Genomic DNA, 20,907 nt, shown 5'->3' with positions numbered 1-20,907 from the left:
TTGACTGTCGTGTAAATTGCACGCAAGTAAAAGGTACCGCACGAGTCGCACCCAGGCCCACGACAAACCTGGCACCCAAAAATCCCCTGCTAGGAACCCCCCCGTTATCCGCAGCGGGTCTTCCGGCAGGCAGGCAAGCGTGGATAACGTCACCCCGCGAAGTTCAGGCGCGACCTTAAGCTGCATCAATCAATTCTGCCGATTTCCATCTCTCTTTCGGTCAACTCCAGTGAGTGACTCTGGTAGCCAGCGTTTGTTTACGGTTTTGGTTTTCTCCGTTGCCAACAAATTCAATTAAATTCACTTCACGCAACTCGGGACCGATTAAAAAGGCGGACGCGCATATCCAAAAGCACACCTTACGTTTCATCACCAGGTACTCAATACCATCAAGAGCATTTCGAGCAGCTTAGGTACCTGCATACATAAATATTAGCTCTGCTGTCCCCCTCCACCAAGCAAACACCTACGCATCTTCGAACCAGTGTGAGGAGAAAACGGTACGCAGAGATCACAATGTTATTAAGGTTGCGAGGGCCAGATGGCATGCTCCGTATAGAGCTGGACCCAAAAGACACTTTCAACAAGCTTGGACAAGAGGTATGGAGCGCTGCTTTTTTTTTCCCCCTAAACATCATAGGCCAACCGGGTTGAGCTGGACCTGCCAAAGACTGACTAGCTGCATCACTTGTCGTCGCTATATATAGCTTGTGGGCAAGCTACCGCCCACCGTCGACCCTGCAACGATCACCGTTTCCAATGCGCCAGGATCTCAAGGTGATAAAAAGCTGTTGAAAGATATCGCCAAGTACAAGGTGGAGGCTATTGGCTTAAAGTTCGTCACCATCGCTAGTTCAGCAAACAAGCCGCGTCGACGAGCACTTTGGACAAACTGACCGAACTTTGCCGCAGACACGGAGACCTTATTTTCGTGGACTACAAACATCAAGGAGCAGACGCCAACGGGACAGCCAATAGCGATGGCGCTTCCCAACCTTTAACCTCGACGACAAACCGTTTGAACGGTCAGCCGGTTCTCCCGACCGAGGATCTACCCATAGACCCGCTGCCCACACCGGCTGCAGGTGCTACCATCAAAAACCCGTGGGAGGTTGTCAGGCAGTCACCGCTAGATGACAGGCTAGACAAGAAGGATGGAAAGATACCGAGAAAGAGGGACGCCATGTGCCGTCATGGGCCCAAGGGTATGTGCGACTATTGCCAGCCGCTTGATCCCTTTGACGCCAAGTTCCTGGCCGAGAAGAAGATCAAGTACCTTTCAATGCACGCCCACCTCCGAAAGATCAACTCGGCCACGAACAAGCCCGAACTAGGAAGCTCCTTTATCCCTCCACTATCTGAGCCCTACTTTCGTGTGAAGCCCGACTGTCCGTCAGGCCACCCGCAGTGGCCCGAGGGCATATGCAGCAAGTGTCAACCGAGCGCCATCACGCTGCAACCACAACCTTTCCGCATGGTTGATCACGTCGAGTTTGCCTCGCCTTCTATCGTCGACTCCTTTATCAATACCTGGCGCCGGACAGGCGGTCAACGGTACGGTATCATGTACGGAAAATACGCAGAGTACGAAGAGGTGCCACTAGGAATTAAGGCGGTCGTGCAGGCAATCTACGAGCCTCCACAGGTTGATGAAGTTGACGGTGTCTCGTTGAATTCCTGGGATAATGAAAAGGATGTCAACCAAGTGGCGAGGTTGTGTGGCCTAGAGCCGGTTGGCGCCATATGGACAGACTTGCTTGATGCAGGGGCTGGCGATGGATCAGTGGTTTGCAAGCGCCACGCAGACTCTTACTTTCTCTCCTCTCTTGAGGTTTGTTTTGCAGCACGGCTGCAGGCACAGCACCCGAAGCCGAGCAAGTGGAGTGATACTGGCCGTTTTGGGTCAAATTTTGTCACATGCATCATCTCGGGCAACGAGCAGGGCGAAATCGCGATATCGTCGTATCAGGTTTCAAACGAGGCGGTCGAGATGGTACGAGCCGACATTATGGAGCCATCGGCAGATCCTACTGTGATGCTGGTTCGGGAGGAAGAGGAAGACGATGGATCGACGAGTCGGACGCGGTACATTCCTGACGTATTCTACCGCCGAATCAACGAGTACGGGGCCAACGTGCAAGAAAATGCCAAGCCTTCATTCCCGGTCGAGTACCTTTTTGTCACGCTGACACATGGCTTCCCCGATGTGGCAAAGCCCATATTTTCGGATGAGGGTGCGTTCCCGATCGAGAACCGGGAGTACATGGGCGAGAGCCAAGAGCACAGCGCGGCCGCCAAGGCTCTGAAGGTGCATGAAAAGGCATCTTCTGGTTCATCCAAGGACGGAATGAAGGTCTCCAATTTCCACTTATTGTGCTTCCTGCACCAGATGAGTGTACTTTCCAAGGCGAGTTTCCCTGCGTGTGAATTTATTGCATTATCTTTCGAAGCCGTCGAGCGTCGTTGGTGGGAGGAAATTGCAGTAGACTAACGATAGCGCCTCTCTGGCTGGTTAGGACGAGGAAAGCTTGTTATGTCGTGTAGCGACGCAACATGACCTGGCCGACGCTTTCCAACTGCGTTCAACTACGGGTTGGCAGACACTGATGGCAATTTTACAATCGACTGGTGAGAGAATCCCCAAGCGATCCCGGCAAACTGATGTTTTGACTGCAGACCCTGCAGCTTCCTCATACCCAGGCCGCCGTGGAATTGATGACTCCGATGAACGACTTGCTAAGCGTTTTGCCTCCGTTAGGCTGAATGCTCGTGGTGATGGGCTCAACGGTCGCGACCTCCCGTCTGCTCATGAGACTTGAGATGGCTTTTTATCACCTTGTGGTATGAAATGTCCTCGCGGCAGGCGGGAATGAGGGTGGTAAACATGACGATATCGTCAACCTGGTCGGGACAGCACAGGAGGCAGTTAATCGTAGGTGGATGAGCTTATGCCCGGTTACAAGGATATACTGGTGCTTTTGGCGTTATTAGTGAGGAACAGGGTCGTGAGGTAGACAGGGTAGGGAAGGGGTTCGACTTGATCAAAGTCAAAAATAAGAAACTTGCATGACAATTTATGCAAATGAGTGCCGGCGATTCATGACAGTAGACGTATCGAGTCTACGTCGATGGCGATGTGCATACTATTTTTTTTTTTTTTTTTTTTTTTTTAACTATTGGTTTTGGGTTGATTTGCTGCACGTAGGAGGTTGACCAAGTGGGTGCAGGGTAGGCAAGGTTTTGTAATGATAATCCAGTGACGCAAACAGGTGAGATGTCACTCAGTCAAGCTACTTCAACTGCAAGAGCAACTACACCTTGAGATATTACCCAACTAAGACAATAAAATTGAATACCAACCCACACACACATTTTCTCATATCAAGCCACAAGGTTCTTTTTTTCCCGCTGTTAAAAAGTGAACAACGGTCAATTTATCTATTTGTTTGAAACTTGACAAAAAAGAAATCCCCAAAATTATCAATTTTACGTGCTTTCATCAAAAATAAAAAATAAAATGAGCAGTACCAAAGGCAAACCAAACAACAATGGCAAAGAAGAGGAGGAGGAAGAAGACTACATGAACATGGTCTTTACAGACCCGACCCCCTCCGCGCCCGAGACGTCTCTGCAGCGCCGCCAGCGCGAGCGACGCGAGGCGGCCGAGCGGGCGCGCCACAAGTCCAAGGCGGAACTCGCTGCCGAGGAGGCCGACAAGCGCGAGGCGGCGCTGGCGCGGTCCCTCATCCACGACGATGCTGCCGTCGGCAGCAGCAGCAAAAGTGGCGGCGGCGGCATCGGCACGGGGCCCAAAAACAAGAGCAAAGGCCTCGCCATGATGGCCAAGATGGGCTTCCGGGCCGGGCAGGGCCTCGGCGCCGCAGACGGCCAGCAGGGCCGCACGGAGCCCGTCCGCATCGTCGTCAGGGAGGACCGCGGCGGGATCGGACTCGACGGCGAGAGGAAGAGGAAGATGCGCGAGGCGTACGGCGACGACGACGGGGATGGGAACAAGGCGAAGAAGGCGGCGGCGGTGGTGGTGGATAAGGGTGAGTACAGGGGGCGGGTCGCGCGCGAGAGGGAGGAGATGCGGCTGGAGAGGGTGCTGGGCGCGGCGCAAAAGGTCGCCGAGAAGATGGCCGACGAGGAGCAGGACGAGGACGGAGAAGGTAATGAGAAGAACAAGGTGCAAGGTGAGGCGTCGTCGAAAAGGCCCCGTCCGCTGAGGTCCGTCAACGTGCTCTGGCGCGGCCTGGTCAGGCAGCGCGAGGAGGCGGAGCGAGAGCGCAGGATGCGCCACGATCTGCAGCAGAGCCTGTCGCGGCTGCCGACGTACGAGGACGACGAAGAGGACGAGGATGACAGGCGGGCGCTGGGCAAGGATGTGAAAAGGGCGCCGCTGGTCGTGTTTGAGGATCTCGACGAGGAGGATCCCGAGCTGGATGGGTTTAACGCCAAGGGTGTCGCGGAGCGGTTGCAGAGCGTCGTCGACCATTTGAGGAGTGCGCACCGGTATTGCTTCTGGTGTAAGTACAGATACCCTGATGAGAAGATGGAGGGCTGTCCGGGGCGGACGGAGGAAGATCACGATTAATTAAATCAAGAGCAAATAAAAGTAAAAAAAAAAAAAAAAAAAAGTCGGGTAAATATTTTGGTATGGGAGACGAGACTCCTTTCTTACAAACATTTCTATATGCCCCAGGCTCATGTAGTATATTACAAATTATACAAAAAAAACACAGGCCATAAAGCCTTCTTCAGCCAAATCGCTACTGCGCATCTTCTATGTCCACAAGGATATCACCCAACCCCATTTCCTCCACAGCCCTGTGGTACTCCTCGTTGAACTCTTCATCCGAGCCCACGTCTATCTTCTGGTAGTAGTGTTCCTGCAAAAGGGCCAGCAACACCTCGGCCTTTTGCTGCTCGGTCAACTCGACCTGCTGCACGCCGGCTTCGCTCGCAGCCTGCTCGGCCGAGGCGTCAAACGCGGCCTGGATTCGCTGGTTGACCTCGACCAACTTCCTGTTGCTGTGACCCAGGTCGGCCGTCTCGGCCAGCAGCTCCAGGCAGATCATGTGGCTGGGCGAGTAGCCGTAGACCTCCCACAAGGCGCGCAAGGCCACCAGCAGGCCGGTGTGGTCGCCGCACTTGCGGAACGAGTGCAGCAGCATGCGCGTCAGGGCGCCCCGCGGCTGTTCGTTGGACCCTTCGGCGCTGAAAGTCCAAGTGGAGCTGACCATGCGCGAGAACAGATCCCTGCAGATGGCTATCTCGCTGTGTCGGATCTCGTCCGTCACGGCCGACCAGTAGAGTCGGTTGACGGCGAGGGATTTGAACAGCGCAAAGAAGGTATACGCATCCGGCTGCAGCAGGTGCTGCTCCGTCAAGCGGTTGTAGACATCGCGCGCCTTTTCTCCTTGGCCCTCTTGGTTGTACGACTCGAGTAGTTGGTTGAGCATAAATGCGTCGGTCGTGATCTCGCACGACTGGAAGGCCACCCACAACTTCTCAAGTTTGGCGTGCAGGCGTCGCTCGCGGTAGTTTTCGGCCATAAGCGAAAAGGTCTCAAGACTCGCCTGCGGAATAAAGTGCAACCCCAGCCCCTTTGCGATCTCGTCCTTGCTCTGAGGCGTCTGGAGCAAACGGATCGGCCAGTCGACCAGCGCCTCCCGGCGGCGCAGCTCGACAAACGTTTTGCGAGATTGGATCATGGCCCATGCGATCTGTTCACCCTTTTCGAGATTCTCCGCTACTCCGGATCTCAGCATGGCGCCAATCAGTCCGTTTACCTGCACCTTGGCGGCCAGGATGCCCTTTGTCTGCATGAATTTGAGCACGCTCAGCGCCCCTTCGAGGTCGCCAGCGCCGATCAGCCGCTTCAGCCACTTGCCCATGAAGAATTGATTGGCAATCTTGAGCGGCAGCCGCGTCTTGCCGCGCACGTCTATGGCGCCCGAAAACATCATGTCGACAAAGACGTGGAAGGCAGTCTCGGTCTGCTTGGCCACCAGAAGTGCCGATATGACCTCGTCGTAGTCCTCAATTTTCATGTCCTTGCCGAGCATCTCTCGCAGTAGTCGGTAGGTGTTCCAGGCCAGGTCCTGCCGATTGCTGTCACGCACGCAAGCTCTGATGAAGTGCAGTATGAAGCGGGGGCTGGACCGTGAGCCCTCTGGCAGTGCCATGTATTTTTCGAGCGCCCGGTGTGCGCGATCCACATCGCCGTGGATCGAATACATGCGCACGCCCAGCTCGAGGTACTTCTCCTGCGATGCAGGGTCGACAGCGACGAATCGTCTCCAAGCCTCGAGGGCCTCTGTGCGTTTTCCATCCACAAATGCCGCCTCGATCAACAGCAGCTGTCGTCCGTCATCCAGATGCACGCCTGCGTTGCGCAGATCCTTGCCGAGCTGATATACACGTCCCATTCGGTTAGTGTTTTCGGGTCCATCCCAAGACAGTAGATCCCAGAGAAGATCCCACGCTCCAGCGGGCACTCTCTCCCACGAGTTTTGCAGCACAGGCCGAGCTAGTGAGTACAGCCTCCATGCATCGTATATCGTCTTTTGCCTGACCTTGCCAGGCGTCCTCATCTTTTTGGTTGCCCGCTGCAGGTTCCAGTTGAGCTGCATTATCTGCCTCGTCTGCCGCACATTGAGGCCCTCCACGTCGATTTCGTGCGCAAACTCCCCGTCGTCGTTGCCCAGAGCTTCGTCCAAGTCCTTGTTAATCACCTTGCCGTCCTCCGAGAGCAGCCCCATGCGCTTGGCCATCTCCATCAGCCCGTTGGGCGATTTGAGTAGCTCTTCGAGCTGGTTGATCTCGTCGAGGGCTGCCTTGGTCTCGTCCTCCATGGATTCTTCAAACTTGGTCTGGCTGGAAATCTCACGCCGCTTCCCGGACGGGTCCTGCTCAAAATAGCGGATGAGGACATCGTCTTCCTTTCCGTTGTCATCCTTCCGCGCTGGGGTTGCCTCTCTCAGTCCCGGCTTGGGGTCTAGGGCTATCGGTGCCCTGCCTCTGCGCACCGGTCGTGGAGCCGGAGCTCTCGAGAAGGTCCGAGCCGGTCTGGAGTAGTACCTTGAAGCTGAAGGTTTCGGTAGTGTTGGTTTAGGAAGAGCTAGCAGGCATGACCTGCATATGTAGTTGGAACGGCATCCTAGGTCGACGAGAGTTTTGGATGACATGTGTGAATTTTGAAGAAGGTAGCTTTGAAAAAGAAAGAAGCAAAAAAAAAATTACAGTGTTTTTACAAAATGCCTTTTTTTAAAAAAAAGAGTGTGAAGATTCTGGCTTGATGTACACACACCATCGAAAATGAAAGCTCTAGAAGTTGAATGATCCATTTACGGGAAACAGTTGCATCCATCAGAGACGAACGCCCTTGAATCCAACTTTTTCAGGCTTATCAGCGCGATTCTATCAACCGATAAGGCGCAAAAGTGGAGTATATGCAAGGATCCCTGTTCGATTTTTTGGAAAATGGTGGGGGGTGTCTGTCGAAAAAGTTGCTGGATCTCGGGGTTCGTTCGCAAGCTATTTTCAATTCCAACATTTAGCAGAATAATTCCAGCAATAAATGTAGCACAAACGATCAATTTTAGACCTCAACCAAATCTTAGAAGAAAGAAAATTGCTTCTGAGAGTTCATACAATCAGTTATTCAATTTACACAGACAAACAAACAAAAACATGGCAAGTACAGCCTCCGCACCGGGCTACGTCCGGTTCACCGGCCACCGGCACCTCACGCAGCGACTCGTCCTGTCGACGCTCACCGGCAAGCCGGTCCACATCTCGGGCATCCGCAGCTCGTCGCCGACGGCGCCCGGGCTCGCCCCGCACGAGATCTCCTTCCTCCGCCTCCTCGAGACCGTCACCAACGGCAGCTCCATCCAGATCTCGTACACGGGTACCACCATGACGTACCACCCGGGTCTAATCACGGGCAGCGTGCCGGGCGCCGGCGCCGCCGTCAACGGGGACTCGATCGAATTTTCCCTGCCCGAGACGAACCGCCGCGGCATAACCTACTACCTCATCCCCATCGCCATGCTGGCGCCCTTCTCCAAGGCGCACGTCAACATTCGCTTCTCCGGTCCCGGCGTAATCACCGCCGCCACCGAGCTGGGCGACATGTCGGTCGATTCGTTCCGCCTGGCCATCCTCCCGCTCTACGGCCTGTTCGGCATCCCACCCGCGCGCATCGACATCCTGGTCCGCCAGCGGTCGTGTGCCGGCTACGGCGACAGGAGAGGCGGCGGCGTCGTCGAGCTGCGCTTCGCCAGCCAGGTTCGCCTGCCCAAGACGCTGCACATGAACCGGACCCCCGGCAGGATAAGGAGGATTGGTGGCGTCGCCTACTCGACCGGCGTCTCGGCTTCCAACAACAAGAGGATGATACACGCCGCCAGGGGGGTGCTGAACGCGCTTACGGGCGAGATCAAGATCGGCGAGGCGCCGCCGGGCAAGGACGACGCCAAGAACAAGATTGGCATTGGCTTCGGACTGAGCTTGGTGGCCGAGTCGAGCGTCCCGGGTGTCGTCTATTCGGCCGACGTCGTGTCCCCTGCGAGGGGAGGCGCATTGCCAGAGGATTTGGGGGCGCAATGCGCGCATCAGCTTCTCGAGGCCATCGCCAAGGGTGGATGCGTGAGTTGGGCGGCTGCACGCTCTGTGTTGACCCTGATGGCGATGGGGTCGGAGGATGTCGGCCGGTTAAGGATAGGCAAGGACGTGGTGGATGAAGACACGATCGGTCTCGCGAGGGATCTGCGAAAATTCGGTGCTAGCAGTTGGGGTTTGAGGGCAGTGGACGATGATGACACCGACGACATGTTAATCTCGGTCAAGGGCACCGGCGTCGGCAATGTTGGACGCAAGATAGCATGAGCATGTCATTCAGTATACCCATTATACCCACTAATAGAGTTTCACGTTTCCCACGGCCATTTAAACTCTTGTTGCGATGGAAATGTTTTGCTGTATTCCTTTTCATTAAACAACTCCGTCTGTCTGCTGCTGCTGTTGCTGTTGTTGTTGCTGCTGCTGCCTGCGCTGCACCGCGCCAAGCCTGGCTAATCTCGACCCTGGACGTGCAGCAAGCCTTGCCAGCTCGGCGGCGAACCCAATAGTCTGCAGTGATTGAGCCGCAGCGGCCTGGTAATCGTGCCCGACTGTGCGGACGGAATGCAGCACGTGAAAATCCCCTATAACAGCGTTCCCCGACATCATATAGTCGCGCATATCCGGCGGCCTCCGCCCGGACCGCAGCGGTGGCGGGTCCATCTCCTCGGCCGCATCGCCTGCATGCGGACCGTCCCTGGCCACACCCCTCTCCTCGGCATCATAAGCCTCCATGGTGGCCTCTGCCCTCGTCCCGGCGATGGCGTCACCACCGGCGCCAGCAACCTCGGCCAGCAACCGCGACACTCGAGGCTTGACGACGGCGCGCAGCCTCTCCCTCTCCGAGTGGACGGCGACCATGACGCACTGCAGGGTCATGATGACGGCGTCGAGCAGCAGCAGCTTGAGCTTGGAGGTGGGGGCCTTCTCGCCGATGAAGTCGATGACGACGCCGCCGTGCAGGTAGCCGCGCGACGCCTCGCTCCCCTTGGGCAGCGCCCACAGCAGGTGCATGAGCATGCAGAAGAGGTTCGGGACCAGGACGGCGGCCGTGTGCGGCCGGTGCGTCGGCATCAACAGCACGAACTCGTCCGACTTTGGGCTGAGAAAGAAGGACTGAACCGCCAGACGAATGAGGAGGCGGAAGATGGAAACGCTGTTTTTTGTTGTTGGGTGAGGTCAGCTAACTGGTTGTGCATTTTAAACTTGTTTGTAGTAAAAGAAAATAAAAATAAAAGGGGGGGTGTTCTCACTCCATATAGTACAAAAGACATATCTCTGCGTATACAAGAGAGTCAAGGTCCATCATGAGCGACGTCATGAACTGAAACTTCCTCTGCAGGCCGGCCTTTCTCCGCTGCGCGACCGAATCCGACCGGCGGCGCCGTGTTCCGCTGCCGGACGGGCGCGAAGATTGCCCTGGAGCCCCGGCGGTAGAGCTGGCACCAGCATCATCGGTCATGGTTCACGGTGCTGGCTGCGTGTGGACATGCCCCAAGTCTTTTTTGAGAACTGACGCAAAGAATATCAAGTTTTAACAGATCGACTCATACGTGTGCATGGCGGTATTTCTATCGTATCGAATCAATTTACCAGAGCCTGGTTACGTAGAAACCGTGAATACCTTGGTTAGGCTCAATTGTCAGGTGATTAATTGGAGGTTGGTACCAGCAAACCTAGATACCTTAGTAGTCTGGTGTGTTGGCGATTTTTAAGGAGCTCCACGCGTCCCAAGGCTGCGCCGACGGCTTTGGCAGTCAAGTCCAGTCCAGCCCAAAATGACAGGGAGCGTGCTTTGCTAACCTAATTTAACCCCTGATGATGTGACGTCTCGCTGTGCCGCAGTTCCCGAACAGAACAATGTTTAAATGGAAAGCACAGCACGCTTTTGATGCCGAAATCTCCAGAAAATAACATGGCTAATCAGAGAAATGTTGAAATATATTTTCTCCATCATTGACTTTTACTTGCTTTTCGTTTTGCTTTCAACTTTGCGACCATCACTACATACTTCGTCCGTTGTCACGGCGTTCAGACTTTGTTGGTATTCCTCTCAGCGTAGGTAGTTAAAAGACGACTCATTGTATCAAAATTCTAGCCAGGGGTATCGACCTCCTATATCGACTGGACTTGTTTTGTTAATTGCAACCTTGCCAAACATGTATATATCAACCCTGTAATGATTATAGGTGTTTTTGGTAACTGCTTTGTAGGATCAAGAATTTACTGTTCTCGACGTAGACGTATGTTGCTTTGTTCTATACATGAATCTATCCCAGGCGCTGACGATATGAAGGAAATTAAATATAAAAAAATGGCGCTCCCAAGGCTTCTCCTAAGTGCAAGTGGTCGAACGCAGTGGTAAATGGTAGGATAGGTTGAAGAATGGGCTGGTTGATATGTAAAAACTTAGACTTGGCAAAAAGATGCTGTAAGAAGGTAGCTGCTAATTATATGAGCTGACAGGTATTTAAATGGGTACATATTCGGGAAAAGAGACCCATAAAGAAGTTGAGTGGACAAACGGACAAGCTGAAGATGACAAACTTTTTGCCTATTGTTGAGTACAAATTGATGGCTTGGATTACATTTTGGATATTAAAAAAAACGACATTTAAGTACTTAGTTATTTGTTTGGTTGTGCAAATTAGGTACTAAACATACAGTAGGTAGCCAACGATTAATCATGTACCTATCTCTACCGCATTTGCGCAGGTACAAATCAACGTGCCCTCCCTATTAACATAGTCATTTCCCCACATGCCCCGCATCGAAATCCAATTGGCATCCCGCCTTTCTCGCGGGACAGGTCGAGACAGCTCTAAGTTTTTGTGACTCAAACAATAAACTCCTATGATATTCAAAGCTTTTCGGTAAACTGAGCACCAGTGACTCGGACAAAACGTTGGAGATCACCGAAAAGAGTTAGAAAAAAAAGAACCATTTACCGCGCGGAATCCTCATCACCGAGAGATCAGGTCCCAATGGCCACCGCGAACAGCCAGGGTCCTGCGGGGGACCTTGCCCTCGAGATCCTCGCCGCGCTTGACAGCAAAGGACAGCCCCTCCTGACAGCCGACGCCTTCCCAGATGCGAAATTCGCCGAGGTCAAGAGCGCCCTCGACAGGCTGGGGTCGAGGTCCATGATCACATACAAGACCATCGAGCGGGACGAGTACACCCTAGAGCCTGAGGCGGAGCAGATCGCCGCCAACGGCAGTCATGAGGCTCGCGTCTTTGAGGCCCTGCGCCAGGCAGTGGAGGGTCTTTCGGTCTCCGAGCTGGAGGAGGCCGTCGGCGACAAGTCTGTGACCAAGCTTGGTCAGGGCAAGGCCTTCAAGGAGAAGTGGATATCAAAGTCCAAGGACGGCAAGAAGCTTATGGCTGTGGTGAGTGCGGCGAAGTCGGGTGGGGACGTTTACCGGTTATGCTCATGAAGGCGCTCGAGCGCGTATTTCGGGAGCCATATTAATATCTGCGCATCAACCAGGCCGAATCGATCAAAGACACAACACGCGAGCAGCTGCTCGAGATCCAGTCAAAACACACACATCCCGACGCCAAGGTTCTCACCGAACTCAAGAAGCGCAAACTCATCAAGCCTCAAAAGGTAATCAGCTTCGAGGTCTCCAAGGGCGACAAGTTTGCTCTCGAGATAGCAAAGGAGGAGACGGACCTGACGGCCGACATGCTGGCCTCAGGAGCCTGGAAGACGGCAACCTTCAAGCCGTACAACTTTAACGCACTCGGCGCCGCCCAGGATGCCGGCGCCCTGCACCCCCTGAGTAAGGTCCGGTCCGAGTTCCGCCAGATCTTCTTCGAGATGGGCTTCGAAGAGATGCCCACCGACAAGTACGTCGAGTCGGGCTTCTGGAACTTTGACGCCCTGTTTGTGCCCCAGCAGCACCCGGCCCGCGATCTTCAGGATACCTTTTACATTTCGGACCCCAAGGCCGCCGCTCCTCCCAAGGCCAGGGACGCAGATGACAAGAGCAACTATGACGAGTACTGGCAAAACGTACGACAGGTGCACGAGACGGGCAAGTTCGGCTCAATAGGATACCGCTACCCGTGGTCGCCGGACGAGTCGCTCAGGCTGGTCCTGCGCACGCATACGACAGCCATCTCGACAGCTATGCTGCACCGGCTGGCCAGCCAAAAGGGACCCAACGGCAGGCCGCCGCCGGCGCGCTACTTCTCCATCGACCGCGTCTTCCGTAACGAGACGGTCGATGCGACCCACCTGGCTGAGTTCCACCAGGTCGAGGGCGTCATCGCCGACTATGGCCTGACGCTCGGCGGGCTGATGGAGTTCATGGACATCTTCTTTGGCAAGATGGGCCTGACGGGCCTGCAGTACAAGCCCGCCTACAACCCCTACACAGAACCCAGCATGGAGATCTTTGCCTACCACCAGGGGCTGGGCAAGCTTGTCGAGATCGGAAACAGCGGAATGTTCAGGCCCGAAATGCTCGAGTCCATGGGTCTGCCGCGGGACATGAGGGTGTACGGTTGGGGGTTGAGTCTGGAGAGGCCGACCATGATCAAGTACGCCATCTCCAACATTAGAGAGCTTCTGGGTCACAAGGTCGATTTGAACTTTATTGCAACAAATCCGGCTGTGAGGTTGGATAAGGATTGAGAGGCGGGCATATAGGTTTTCTTGTGTGTGGGTGGCTATTACGAATCCAATGTGTGAAATGCCAGCGACACGAGACAAGGATTGCGGGAAATAGACGGGTTGAAGACGGGTTGAAGACGATACATTTATGAAATACCTTCAAATCCATATTGTTGGCTCTCCAGGGGTTTGTCCGACTGAATTAGGGACTTGACAGGTCCAAAACATTCCACCCCCTCGATAAGACAAAGAATCGTTGTGATGCTGTCACTCATTCGTCACGTCTGAGGGATACCAAATGACTAATTGACGCGTACACGTGAGACATATTGGTCCAGACTAGTCGAAATGTTGGTATACGGGCATTTGTTGTTGGAGCAAAGTGGCTGCATTTTACTTTGTTATTAAACTAGACCTGTGGTCCTAGAGTTTGACTCGTCCATAATCCCCCCTTCAGGGCATGGCGATGCACTCAAGCTCGACATCCACGTTCTTGGGCAGAGTCTTGACAGCAACGCAGCTGCGAGCAGGCTTGTGGGTGAACCACTTGGCGTACTCCTCGTTCATGCTCTAGATGAGTCACGTTAGTTTTTGATGTTGAATAATCTTTCTCGTCTGGAATTATTTACTGTGTCCCTCTTCCAACTAGATATTCCAAGTTGAAATAAGGAATACAAAAGAAAATAAATCTTGCTACTTACCGCAAAATCACCCATGTCGGCAAGGAAAATGTTGACCTTGACGACCTTTTCAATCGAAGATCCAGCCTCCTTGAGGACGGCGGCCAGGTTCTTGATGCAGGCCTCGGTCTTTTGCTGGATGGTGCCCTCGACCATGTTGCCCTGGGCGTCGACTGGGATGGAGCCGGAGCAGTAGATGGCGTGAGGGGTCTTGATGGCGTGGGACTGGTTGGGGAGGGGGGATGGGTAATTGTGTTAGATGTGTAATCTGAAACTGTTTTACCCTCGTGCAATTGATGCCCGTCTACATATTAGGTTTACCAAGAGGGAACTTACGTAGGGGCCAGCAGCTATGATTACATTACGGTGGTTATGTCAGTAACGTGATGCGGAAGAGAAATAATTGTAACCAAATCAGACCGCAAGAAGAGTTTCTGTAGACATCACTTACGAGGAGCGGCGTCCTTGCTGTTGATGGCGATCATGTTGCTGGCCATTTTGAATAGAGGTGGGATGGCGGTGGGGTTGTTGTTGATGATGGGACGGAAACGTTGTGTGCGGATTAGAGTGGAAGAGATCTGAGCAAGTCGACGAGATGCGTTCATGAGTGAAAAAGGTATCGGGCTCTTTCAAAAGGAAGAAACTGGTGAGAAAGAAAAACCAATTAAAAACGAAAGCTTAGATTCTTTTTATCAGAAAGATAATAGATAGATACACTTTACCTCTTGAGAAAGTTTGACCTCCGGAAACCGGCCACTTTCCGTCGGAAGAATGGGTTTCCACACGGCCCCGCTACGGTTACTTGAGGCAGTCCCGCATCCGGCCGGCACCTGCTGTGTATGACGTTTGTTTAGCTAAAGGTTACCTTGAATTACACTACGAAGTATATGCATCAATTGAGATCGCCCACTACAAAAAACAAACAATGCTTCCACAAGATATTGCCAAAAAAAAAAAAAAAAAAAAAGCCGATATGGACAAGTTTCATTGGTAAAAAGTTGTACAATGTTCAATTGAGCCTCCTAAAGTCTATGCTGTCAATGTTTTCGAGGCTTTTCTGGGAAAAAGAAAAGAAAAAAACTATCACCCCTCGATCCGCTAACCAATTAATCCCTGCGGTCGTTATTTTTGACTGGGGGAAAATATTAAGGGATTTTTGGAGCTTTGACCCACCCTTGTTCACGTCGAAGTCTCCGGCTGGGTGGGAGTGAGCTAACGAAGTTGCAGACGTGGCAGGCTGAGAAGCTGAAAGCTGTGGATCTATCTTGTTTGGAATTTATAGCATGCCTCGTAATTCTTCTCTGTCCCCTTTTTTTTCTCGACCAGCTACGTCTACACGTCACATTGACGACTAGACACCAGAAAAGTCAATAATATTTTTCTGTTTTCTTTCTTGTTGTCCCGTTCGTGATAACAAACTTTTTCTTTCTCGTCTCTCCTTTGTTGTAATTTGTCTTGAATTCCCCCCCGAACCCGCTGTGATCGGCGCATTAACCCACTGAAGCTTAAAAGAGCTACGGAAGCTGCCGACACAGGAAGGAAGGAAACTTTTGGGAGATTCATGGTTGGGAAGAAACTTTGCTACTACATTTGAAAATCTGGGAAAAGGAAGAGAGAAAAAGGTTGGCACTTTACCAAATCCATTCCAACATCTCTGTCTTTTCATGGCCATCCGATAAACGGGGAGCACCGAACTAACTTGTTCGTACGATTCAAAAACAAAAAGGTACCCAAACTAGCCTTTATCATCTCAAAACAGCACCTTCTGGGAGCGCGTCTAAGGGCCACTCCTCTCCCACCATGGCCTCGTCGCCCTCGACGCCGCAAGGGTCGTTGCGCCAGCGCAACGTCCCCGGCGGCGCAAGCAAGAAGAATGACGAAAAGGGCTCCCAGCCTATGGACCTCAAGGATATAAAGAAGGCTGCAAAGGGTCAACCCGTTGGCCCTGAGCGCGACCACCAGGCTGCCTTCACCGTCATGACCGTCTTGGCTTTCATCACCCGTTTCTGGGGCATCAGCCATCCCAACCAGGTGGTTTTCGACGAGGTTCACTTCGGAAAGGTACGAACGACTAGATCCATTGGCGGGCATTGGCCAATGTTTAAAAAGGAGGAGCTATGAGAATTTTGCTGCTAACATGTTTATACCATCTCCCTTCTCTAGTTTGCCTCGTACTACCTACAAAGGACCTATTTCTTTGACGTCCACCCTCCGTTCGGAAAGCTCCTCTTCGCATTTATGGGATGGTTGGTGGGCTACGACGGTCATTTCCACTTCGACAACATTGGCGACTCGTACATCGTCAACAAGGTCCCCTACGTCGCCTTCCGCTCGCTCCCGGCCCTGCTGGGTGCCTTGACCGTATCCGTCGTCTACCTGATCATGTGGGAGTCTGGTTACAGTGTGCCGGCATGCATTCTAGCCGCTGGTTTGGTTCTGTTTGACAATGCCCACATTGGTCAGACCCGTTTGATCCTTCTCGACGCGACCCTCGTCTTTGCCTTTGCTTGCAGCTTGCTCTGCTACATCAAGTTCTACAAGATGCGTCACGACCCGTTTTCCAGAAAGTGGTGGAAGTGGCTCATCCTGACCGGCTTTGCGCTTTCCTGCGACATCTCCACCAAGTACGTTGGTACTTTCGCCTTCATCAGCATTGGCTCGGCCGTCGTCATCGACCTGTGGGACCTTTTGGACGTCAAGCGCAAGGACGGTGCGCTTGACCTGCCTTCATGGGTCAAGCACTTTTGTGCCCGCGCATTTGGTCTCATCATAATGCCTTTTATCTTTTACCTCTTCTGGTTCCAGGTTCACTTTGCCGTGCTCACAAGGTCTGGTCCTGGAGACGACTTCATGACGCCCGAGTTCCAGGAGACTCTGAGTGACAATGTTATGCTGGCCAATGCCATCACCATCAACTACTACGACACCATCACCCTGAGGCACAAGGAGACCAAGACGTATCTTCACAGCCACCCGGACAGGTACCCTCTCCGATATGACGATGGCCGTGTTTCTAGCCAGGGTCAGCAGGTGACTGGCTACCCTTTCAACGACACCAACAACTACTGGCAGATCCTGCCCATGAACGACGACAAGCAGGAGGGTCGTGTTGTGAGGCACCAGGAACTCGTCCGTCTCCGCCATCTCGGAACCGACACCATTCTTCTGTCCCACGATGTCGCCTCTCCCTATTTCCCTACCAACCAGGAGTTCACCACATGCTCAATCGCGGATGCATATGGTGACAGGGCCAAGGACACCTTGTTCGAGGTCAGGTTCGAGAATGGAAAGCCCGGCCAGGAGTTCAAGAGCGTCGCCTCGCACTTCAAGCTCATCCACAACCCCAGCAAAGTAGCCATGTGGACACATACTACTCCGCTGCCAGAGTGGGGTCACAAGCAGCAGGAGATCAACGGAAACAAGCAGGTCACTGTTAGCTCCAACGTGTGGTTCGTAGAGGATATCCCCTCGCTTGAGCCCGAACACCCCCGCCGCGCCAAGGTCGAGAGGAAGATTAGGCATATGCCCTTCCTTCAGAAGTGGTTCGAACTCCAGCGCTCCATGTTCTGGCACAACAGTCGCCTCACCAGCAGTCACCCTTACGCCTCTCTGCCCTACCAGTGGCCATTCTTGCTTCGCGGTGTCAGCTTCTGGACGCAGAGCGATACCCGCCAGCAGATTTACTTTTTGGGCAACCCGATAGGATGGTGGTTGGCCAGCAGTTTGCTTGCTGTTTACATTGGCATCATTGCCGCGGATCAGTTCTCGCTGCGCCGTGGTGTGGATGCGCTTGACCATCGTGAGTTCTTTTTTTTTTCTTTTTTTTTTTTTTTTTTTTTTTTCTTTTTTTTTAAATACAAGACGAAATTTCATCAAACTTGCAGATTATGTGCTAACTGGTCCTGTGATATAGGCTCGCGCTCTCGTCTGTACAACTCAACTGGATTCTTCTTCTTGTCGTGGTTGACACACTACGTGCCATTCTACGTCATGGGTCGTCAACTTTTCCTTCACCACTACCTCCCCTCGCACCTTGCTTCTTGCCTGGTAACGGGTGCCCTGATCGAGTTCATCTGCAACTCTGACGGCGATGACGTCCCCCCTGCCAGCGGTAAGAAGGCTGTTGCCGTCAAGTCCAAGCGCCACATCACGGCGGGCGAGAGGTTTGCGGGCAAGAGCTTGATGGCCACATGGGCCGTCTCCATGGGTATTCTCGCCATCGTCATCGCCGGCTGGTACTTCTTCCTGCCGCTCACCTATGGGTACCCTGGTCTGTCTGTCGACCAGGTTCTCAGGCGCAAGTGGCTCGGCTACGACTTGCACTTTGCTAAATAGACCGACAATAGCGATGGGGCGGGGTATTATGGGATCGAAGGTCTCTCTTTTTAATTCAATCTCTTTTTCTTTACTTTGGGAGATCTTGACGACAATGGTTGTCGGTGTTTGTACGATGGAGTAGAGATTTGACTGAGGAAGACACTCTTGCTTTTATAGAAGGGGCTCAGTGTGCTGAAAAAAAGAAATATCAAAAAAAGAGGGATGGATTTGAAAACTACAGATTCAGGCCAGTCTCTGTGGGCGACGATCTTAGTCCAAGATCGTTCTACAAAGCTGCCACTTACAGCAAGCATACTTGAATGAAAATTTCCTTGGTTTATTGCCCCAGCGCCGCCCTTAGTCACGACTGCATGGATGATGATAGGAATGTTGATAATGTCTTGTTTGGGAGGAGTCCGAGCTGGAGTAGAACAAAAGGAAAAGTAAAAAGGTAAACTTACAAGGTGACGAGCTGAAAACGATCCAAGGACTTTCAACTAGGGCAGCCAGTGAGTCAATCCTACCTACCTCGATCAGTTTTGTTGAAAATAAGAATAAAAATAGATACATACTACATGGTTCAGACTCACCCAACCACGACAACCTCGCGCAGCTTGGACCTCCCAGGCCGAGTCCAGCTCAACACGTCGTCGACGAGCTCCTCCCGTCCCGGCGCCGCCGCTGATGACGACGACGACAACGCGCAGCTGACACCGTCGTGCACGCGATACAGCGCCGCGGGGCCCGTTACGCGCGGCGACCCCCTCTGCCACGCCTTGCTGTGCGCCGCGACCCGCCTCTTCTGATCGCGCCGGCTCTCCAGCGGGAAAAGATCCTGATCTATGCTGCTGCCGGCCATGACAACGGCAACTTCCTGCTGCCTCCGGTGCTTGTTGGCCGCGTTGCGCGCGTGCAACCTCGCCCAGGCCTGCTGCGTCGCGGAGCAGCAGGGGGTCGGGGCCTGGCCATGCGTGCCATCGCTGCAGCTGTCATGGTCGTCGTCCCCCCACGCGCCGCGGCCGCCGCTGCTGGCGACGATCTCGGCCCACGGCATGCTGTTGAACAGGTCCGCGTCGGCGGCGCGGAGCCGCGAGACGGCCGCGCGGAGGTTCGGGCGCGCCAGCACGTGGTCCACGACGTCCTCGGGCGCGAGCGACGCCGGGAGCGAGAGGTAGGCTGCCAAGTGCCGGGCGGCGGTCGAGGGGACGATGGCGTCGAGGTGGGCGGGGGGCGGGGTGGCGACGGCGATGGATGGTGGTGTCGTTGGGCTCGAGGGGAGAGGCGGGAGAGGTTTGAATAGTTGTTGCGGGGGTTTGCGTCCCCGGGTGGTTCTCCCTCGGGACAGGAAGTACCTCTCCACCTCGTCGTCGTCGTCTTCCGGTGCGGGGAGCGACGTGCCGCACAGCCTGATCCCGTCTGCCACCGCTGAACCGAAGCTGCCGTCCCTGGCCCACTGGAAGGAGGGGATCCTGGGGATGCGTCCGGCAGGGGGGTGGTCATGACGACCTGTGCCGCCGTTTAGGTTTCCACCACAAGAGACGGCAGCCCCATGACGGGAACGGCTCGTCAGGACAAGGTTGATGAGCGTAACGGGCGATGCCCAGCTCCTCTTGTCGGCCAGCAGGCGCGACTCGGCCTCGTCCCTGCGCATCTGCAGCTCGGCCTCGGCGCGCCTCCGCGTCGACAGGCTGCGGCTCAGCATCCAGACGCGCGTCTCGGAGAAACCGTGAGGAGTGCGGGTCTTTTTGCGGTGGGTGGCGGTGCGGCAGCTGCTGCCGTGGGGAGCGTCGCGGACTACCGCTCGGGCTCGGGCGAGCTTCTGTCCTTCCTGTGAAGGTGGCGATGGACGTCCCTTGGGTTTGGTCCCGGCGTGTCGGGCTGTTCTCGTTCTTTGCTGCTGCTGTTGATCCTGTGATGAGCTTTGCCAGAGGTTACGGATTGCTTTGAGAGTGGAACTCATGGTTCTGCTCGTGGCTATAAATCTCTAGGGGTGACGGGAGATGTAATACAGAGCGCAAGGGCCTTTTTTTCCACTTACCGGCTTCGCTAGAAGTAAAGATAGAAAAGCTTTGCTTAACTCTGTTGCCCTGTTGTTTTATGTGACTCTGATGATATATATGGACTCATCGGTAGTTGGTGAGCTAGATGCAAGTGCGGTGCAAGTCACTTTTTAAATGGGATCATGGGGGGTCTCATGGGGTCGAAACTCCTTTGTCTGTTGTCAGCACTTAGTTGTATAGTAGTTGTCCTCCCTAGGACGAGCTGTGGTAAAAGTCCTTGATCAGAGAGTCTAGACCCAAGTTGAACGATTTTCTGGACCTCTGCTGTTGTTCTCATTAACAGAGGCGTGCAAACAAAGATTTAACAGGAAGACAATGCTGTTGGCATTGTACCCAAGAAGACCAAGGGTTTTTTTTTTTCTTTTTCTTTGTTGGCCTTATGCCTCTATAAGAGGCCTTGTAACCAATATTCCGGCCCAGTCTTTGTACAAATCATTGTTGGTGACAAAAGAACGAGAATAATAGCTCTGCTCTTTAAGACTTTACCATGGCCAGCTTCCTTATTCCAAAGAACTTTACCAAGTTCTTCACTCTCCGTATATCAACATCACATCCATTTGGTTCTGGACTGCACCATCCCATAGGCGCATCAAACCCACCG

The 20,907-nt window shown here is 53.6% G+C and overlaps 10 protein-coding genes across 10 annotated transcripts; 6 read left to right on the top strand and 4 right to left on the bottom strand.

Moving 5' to 3' along the window:
* Positions 1–211: 211 nt before the first annotated feature.
* On the top strand, positions 212–2,819 carry PgNI_04921 (uncharacterized protein; the record flags this gene model as incomplete). Its single annotated transcript, XM_031124962.1, has 4 exons — positions 212–600; positions 708–835; positions 913–2,395; positions 2,517–2,819. Exons 1-4 carry the CDS (start codon positions 517–519, stop codon positions 2,817–2,819), a joined length of 1,998 nt encoding a protein of 665 aa, XP_030984746.1. The 5' UTR covers positions 212–516.
* Positions 2,820–3,517: 698 nt separating this feature from the next.
* Positions 3,518–4,594, top strand: PgNI_04920 (uncharacterized protein; the record flags this gene model as incomplete). The annotated part of the gene is made up of 1 exon (XM_031124961.1): positions 3,518–4,594. The coding sequence occupies one exon, from the start codon at positions 3,518–3,520 to the stop codon at positions 4,592–4,594; it is 1,077 nt and encodes a 358-aa protein (XP_030984745.1).
* A 99-nt stretch (positions 4,595–4,693) lies between these two features.
* PgNI_04919 (uncharacterized protein) lies at positions 4,694–6,080 on the top strand (the record flags this gene model as incomplete). Its single annotated transcript, XM_031124960.1, is given in 3 exon segments — positions 4,694–4,711; positions 4,743–5,435; positions 5,451–6,080. The coding sequence occupies 3 exon segments, from the start codon at positions 4,694–4,696 to the stop codon at positions 6,078–6,080; spliced, it is 1,341 nt and encodes a 446-aa protein (XP_030983540.1).
* Positions 4,770–7,190, bottom strand: PgNI_04918 (uncharacterized protein; the record flags this gene model as incomplete). Its single annotated transcript, XM_031124959.1, has 1 exon — positions 4,770–7,190. One exon carries the CDS (start codon positions 7,188–7,190, stop codon positions 4,770–4,772), a length of 2,421 nt encoding a protein of 806 aa, XP_030983541.1.
* Positions 7,191–7,695: 505 nt separating this feature from the next.
* On the top strand, positions 7,696–8,895 carry PgNI_04917 (uncharacterized protein; the record flags this gene model as incomplete). The annotated part of the gene is made up of 1 exon (XM_031124958.1): positions 7,696–8,895. One exon carries the CDS (start codon positions 7,696–7,698, stop codon positions 8,893–8,895), a length of 1,200 nt encoding a protein of 399 aa, XP_030984754.1.
* A 98-nt stretch (positions 8,896–8,993) lies between these two features.
* Positions 8,994–10,220, bottom strand: PgNI_04916 (uncharacterized protein). The gene is made up of 2 exons (XM_031124957.1): positions 9,882–10,220; positions 8,994–9,784 (listed from the first exon to the last, which is right to left on the bottom strand). The coding sequence occupies exons 1-2, from the start codon at positions 10,088–10,090 to the stop codon at positions 9,001–9,003; spliced, it is 993 nt and encodes a 330-aa protein (XP_030984755.1). The 5' UTR covers positions 10,091–10,220; the 3' UTR covers positions 8,994–9,000.
* A 1,251-nt stretch (positions 10,221–11,471) lies between these two features.
* PgNI_04915 (uncharacterized protein) lies at positions 11,472–13,484 on the top strand. Its single transcript, XM_031124956.1, has 2 exons — positions 11,472–12,017; positions 12,119–13,484. Exons 1-2 carry the CDS (start codon positions 11,613–11,615, stop codon positions 13,268–13,270), a joined length of 1,557 nt encoding a protein of 518 aa, XP_030984752.1. The 5' UTR covers positions 11,472–11,612; the 3' UTR covers positions 13,271–13,484.
* A 218-nt stretch (positions 13,485–13,702) lies between these two features.
* On the bottom strand, positions 13,703–14,534 carry PgNI_04914 (uncharacterized protein; the record flags this gene model as incomplete). Its single annotated transcript, XM_031124955.1, has 4 exons — positions 13,703–13,819; positions 13,951–14,154; positions 14,266–14,279; positions 14,381–14,534. 4 exons carry the CDS (start codon positions 14,532–14,534, stop codon positions 13,703–13,705), a joined length of 489 nt encoding a protein of 162 aa, XP_030984753.1.
* A 726-nt stretch (positions 14,535–15,260) lies between these two features.
* On the top strand, positions 15,261–18,592 carry PgNI_04913 (uncharacterized protein). The gene is made up of 4 exons (XM_031124954.1): positions 15,261–15,551; positions 15,656–15,990; positions 16,093–17,728; positions 17,843–18,592. The coding sequence occupies exons 2-4, from the start codon at positions 15,730–15,732 to the stop codon at positions 18,262–18,264; spliced, it is 2,319 nt and encodes a 772-aa protein (XP_030983534.1). The 5' UTR covers positions 15,261–15,551; positions 15,656–15,729; the 3' UTR covers positions 18,265–18,592.
* A 240-nt stretch (positions 18,593–18,832) lies between these two features.
* On the bottom strand, positions 18,833–20,206 carry PgNI_04912 (uncharacterized protein; the record flags this gene model as incomplete). Its single annotated transcript, XM_031124953.1, has 1 exon — positions 18,833–20,206. One exon carries the CDS (start codon positions 20,204–20,206, stop codon positions 18,833–18,835), a length of 1,374 nt encoding a protein of 457 aa, XP_030984751.1.
* Positions 20,207–20,907: the final 701 nt, after the last annotated feature.

The sequence above is a fragment of the Pyricularia grisea genome (assembly GCF_004355905.1).
Source record: "Pyricularia grisea strain NI907 chromosome Unknown Pyricularia_grisea_NI907_Scaffold_2, whole genome shotgun sequence".
In the NCBI taxonomy this organism is placed as follows: Eukaryota; Fungi; Ascomycota; class Sordariomycetes; order Magnaporthales; family Pyriculariaceae; genus Pyricularia; species Pyricularia grisea.
This window is presented reverse-complemented; position numbering and strand designations above follow the sequence as displayed.